The sequence below is a fragment of the Poecilia formosa genome, unplaced genomic scaffold (genome assembly GCF_000485575.1).
Source record: "Poecilia formosa unplaced genomic scaffold, Poecilia_formosa-5.1.2 Scaffold697, whole genome shotgun sequence".
NCBI classification, from domain to species: Eukaryota; Metazoa; Chordata; class Actinopteri; order Cyprinodontiformes; family Poeciliidae; genus Poecilia; species Poecilia formosa.
The window spans coordinates 38,531-42,829 of record NW_006800636.1 but is presented as its reverse complement, the minus strand read 5'-3'; the positions used below and the strand labels follow the sequence as shown (position 1 = coordinate 42,829).

The 4,299-nt window shown below is 43.3% G+C and overlaps 1 protein-coding gene across 1 annotated transcript in view; it reads right to left on the bottom strand.

Moving 5' to 3' along the window:
- Positions 1-1,267: 1,267 nt before the first annotated feature.
- Positions 1,268-4,299, bottom strand: part of LOC103130926 (polyserase-2-like) — a 16,577-nt gene continuing 13,545 nt past the window's right edge. The window contains exon 11 of the mRNA XM_007542455.2: positions 1,268-1,861. Within this exon, the coding sequence (XP_007542517.1) occupies positions 1,571-1,861 (291 nt within the window). The 3' untranslated portion in view covers positions 1,268-1,570. The remainder of the gene's footprint in view (positions 1,862-4,299) is intronic.

Here is a 4,299-nt window from a genome sequence, read left to right as displayed (position 1 = left end):
TCCATCCATCCATCCATCCATCCATCCATCCATCCATCCATCCATCCGGTCAAGGCTGCACTGAGGACTGTGGGATCAGCGTTTCCTCCACCTCCGACCTCCATGCAGCACGATGCAGGAGGAGGATGCGCCTCATCATGAAGGACTGAGGCTGAATTTCGTACCACAAACAAACAAAGCTGGTATTGAAACCTTGAATAAAAATAAACCTTTCCACTAATCACTATGTAGTGATTCAGTCCTACTGGATCAATATTGTAGCTGAAGCTACCAGCAGAGCTGAACTGTTTCCCTCAGGTCTCCTGTTATTGGCCGACAGGTGAGTTTTACCTGGTTAAAGGTCACCAGAGCAGAGACACACACAATCTAGAGACCAATAAATAGATAATAAAGTCTATTCTATTCTAAATATAAATCACTTCTAAATCAGTAGAAAACAAAACTCTGAGAAGGAGCATCAACATGAATGAATGTGGAGAAAAATACACCAACAGATGACATAAAATAATCTGTGGGTCGCCATGACGACAGGAATGCTGTGGTCCAAACCTGCAAAGTGTTGCTGGATGTGATCAACTGATCGGCAGCAGACGAATGAGGAAAAGCTGCTCTGGGGATTTTCAGCTCTTGACTTCCTGGAAAGTTTAAAACTTGATTTATTAAAAACTTTCTGCGAATGATGATGATCTTCCAGAAACTCTGCCACCCAACCCTAACCCAGATCCATTCACTGGACGGAAATTAATTTATTTCACATATTTCATTCAGACCTGTCCAAGCGACCCTCCCTCTCACCCAAAACATTTGCTGGAGATAGGCACCCTAACCCCCCCGACCCCACGAGGGACAAGGGTGTAAGAAAATGGATGGGTGGATATTTCATTAAAAAAGGTGAAATTATATATTACATAGGTGTTTTCCAGAACAATGACATTTTCAAATTCTGTTTCTCAAAACATCGCAAACAGATAAAGTGAGTTTAATACAGAAATGTTCTACTGTGTCCAAGTCCCGACTCCTGACCTCTGACCCCCCGTGTTCTGGGTCCAGAGGACATTAGTGGGTGGAGCTTCAAGGTTCTGTCAGGAGGAACGGGTCAGAAGTTCAACTGACTGTTGGAGAAACTTCTGGGTCCAAAGAAAGAAAAAATAATTTGAAAAATAGAAATAATTTATTGAATCAGAGAATCTGACCTGCTGCTGAGCAGAACACGGACAGGTACCGGTCCGCCCCGGGTTAGGGGACGTTTCACAGCAAATACTCAACATATATTTATATGGTTTTATTGATAATTATGTAAACTGTAATATGAACCAGAAACAGACATAAAATCAATCAGTTAATTTTAAATCCGGAGAACTTTTGATGAAGACTCATTTAATTTTGTCTCCTTGGAAGGAAAACCTGAAGGATCAGCAGATAAATCATCAGAAAGACTTGATTCATCAACCAGGATCTGCTTCCACCTTCGACCCAAAGAACCACAGAGAACCCGTTTAAACATGTAGAAAGGGAAAGATCCGGTCAGATTTTAGGCTCCCATGAGGGAGAGTCACTAAACCCGGCCTTTCTATGAGAAGAGCTGCAGACACAAGAGGAGGATGAGGATGTGGAGGAAGGGGAAGAGGAAGTGAGCCTCAGGGTGTCCGCTGGAGACAGTGGGGGTGGTGGCATTAACGGAGGGTTCTGGAGTCAAGAAGTTCCCGAGTATCCGAGTCAGGAAGGCGTCAAAGGTACTGAGTTTGACGAAGACATTTGTGTTGGCTCGAGTTCGGCTGGTGGAGGCGTTCAAGGTCAGAACAACAGCGGCCTGGAACCAAGAACCGTCCTGCTGGCACATGAGCGGACCGCCAAGGTCACCCTGAGGAGCAGAGGGAGACGGTACATCAGAACCAGATTCAGAACCAGCTACTAGCAGACATTCACACTGTTCCCCACAACACAAATCTACAGAAAGGTCTGGAGACTCGAGCCTAGCATGCAGCCCAAATACACTAAAAAGTGTACTTATGGACTTATTTACATTAATTTCACTTAATTCTTTTGCTTTTGCTCTGACAACTTACAGTTTTGTGTTCATTTAACTCAAAACTTACAAATCTTTAACCTAAAGGAACTTTTCACTTTGACTTTACTTAAAACAATTGAGTTCAATGCCAGTTTTGTATCCTATGTCTGACCAACCCAATTTATTCTGATCATCCAACTCAATTCATTAAGTCCTTCCAATTCAATTTGCTAAGTTTTTATAACTTAATTCATGAGGGTTAATTCAAACTTCTTAGTTTGCAGCCCAATACCCTTTTTACAGTGTCCTCTAAATACACCCTAACTTAAAAGTTACAAATTCTTACACCCTTGTTCCTTAGTGGGGTTGGGAACTAATGTTCCAGGTGGGGTCACCTGGACAGGTCACCAGTCTGTCACAGGGCAACACACACACACACACACACACCTAGGGAGAATTTAGACAGACCAGTTAACCTGACAGTCAAGTTTTTGGACTGTGGGAGGAAACCCACCATGCACAGGGAGAACATGCAGACTCCATGCAGAAAGACCCCAGGCCAGGAACTGAACCCAGAATCTTCTTGCTGCAAGGCCACAGCTCTACCAACTGCACCACTGTGCAGCCCAAGTTACAAATCTTTTCCTTAAATGACCTTTTTACTTTGACTTTACTTGAAATAATTAAGTTTGAAACCATATTTGTATCCCACGTCTGACACCATGACTCAAGCTCCCCAGGGACAGATTCCCTGGGGAGCGACTGAGGCTCTGTGGGTAGAGTAGCTGTCTTGTTATCACAAGGTTGATGGTTCGATTCCAGCCTCCTCCTGCCACATGTTGATGTGCCTTAACTGATCTGTATCGGTGTATAAATGGGTGAATGTGACTGAAGCACTTTGAGTGTCAAAATGACTGGAAAAACTCTATATAAGTTCAGTTACCACTTTTTAAAGTAAATGATTTGAGTAAGACTGAGTTAAATGTCATCTTAAACATACTTAATAAATTTGTAAAAAAAGTTAACAAATTGAGTTGGATGATTATAATATATTGAATTAGTTAAACTTAATAAATTAAGATGAATAAACTTAACTGAATTGCTTGTTACCAATGGAAGCAATTCAATTAAGTTGGTTCAACTATTTTCTTTTTAGAGTACACAAAGTGACGCAGGAAGGAAAAGAACCCACACTCAGCCTGGTTCTGGATGTTCTGGTTCTGCAGGAGACCCTTCTATGTTTTTGGAAGTGAACCTGATCTGTGGGTTGGGTCACCTCCATGAGGTAAACTTGTGCAGGGGGGATTTCCCTCGGCCATGAGTCCGAGACGACATTAATGATCTTTCCTCAGGTTCACTTTCAGAAACTTTGTTACCATTTTTATTTCCTCCGGACAGTCAAGTTTGATCGTCTTCTCGGTGCTGACTTCTGAGCTTCTGACCTGCGCTTACTGGGAATTCCTCTTTGATGGGAAACAATTACAATCCCTAGATTGACCTGCCGCAATCCAGATCATTATCGGAATTAACCAGACAAATCGCTCCACCAACTAAGAACGGCCATGCACCCCCACCCACAGAATCGAGACAGAACTTTCAATCCTTTCCGTGTCCGGGCCGGGTGAGGTTTCCCGTGTTGACTCAAATTAAGCCACAGGCTCCACTCCTGGTGGTGCCGAGAACTAGATCTTAGACATCGGGTTAGTGGAGTTCACATCTAGCTGCTGTTTTCTGGACCTGAGCTGAGGATCACTGCAGCTCCTCCAGAGTTTCCTTGGACCAACTTCTCTGATCAGTGCTGTCTTTTAGGTGGACGTCCATGTCCAGGCGATGGACCTTGTCTCCATGTCTCTGTTAGATGTTCTAAGCTGGAATGTTGTAGAACCGGACCCTGTTTTAAATAGAACCAGAACCAGAACCACCTGTTGCTGGGTTCCTCCATGATGCTGCTTCATCTCTGATGGTCTCAGCAGAACCTCTGGAGCCAGGCAGCACTGGGTTTTATTTTGGGCTGTTGGGAATAAATATTTCTGTGTTTTCCTTTTGCCTCTTTTCTCTAGTTGCTAAGCTAAAGCTAAGCTAAACCTACAAAGTGCAAATGAGAGCTCTGCTTAGAGGAATGACACACTAGGGAACGGCCTCTTTGGGGCGTGGCTTAGACAGAGGCCAACAAAAGAAGCTACTACATGTTGCTTGTTGCCATTTTGATTGTTAGTTCTTAGAGTAGCAGGTCAAAATGGACCAGCTGTATTTTGGTATTAATAAATGGGATTCATGAATTCAACTCTCTG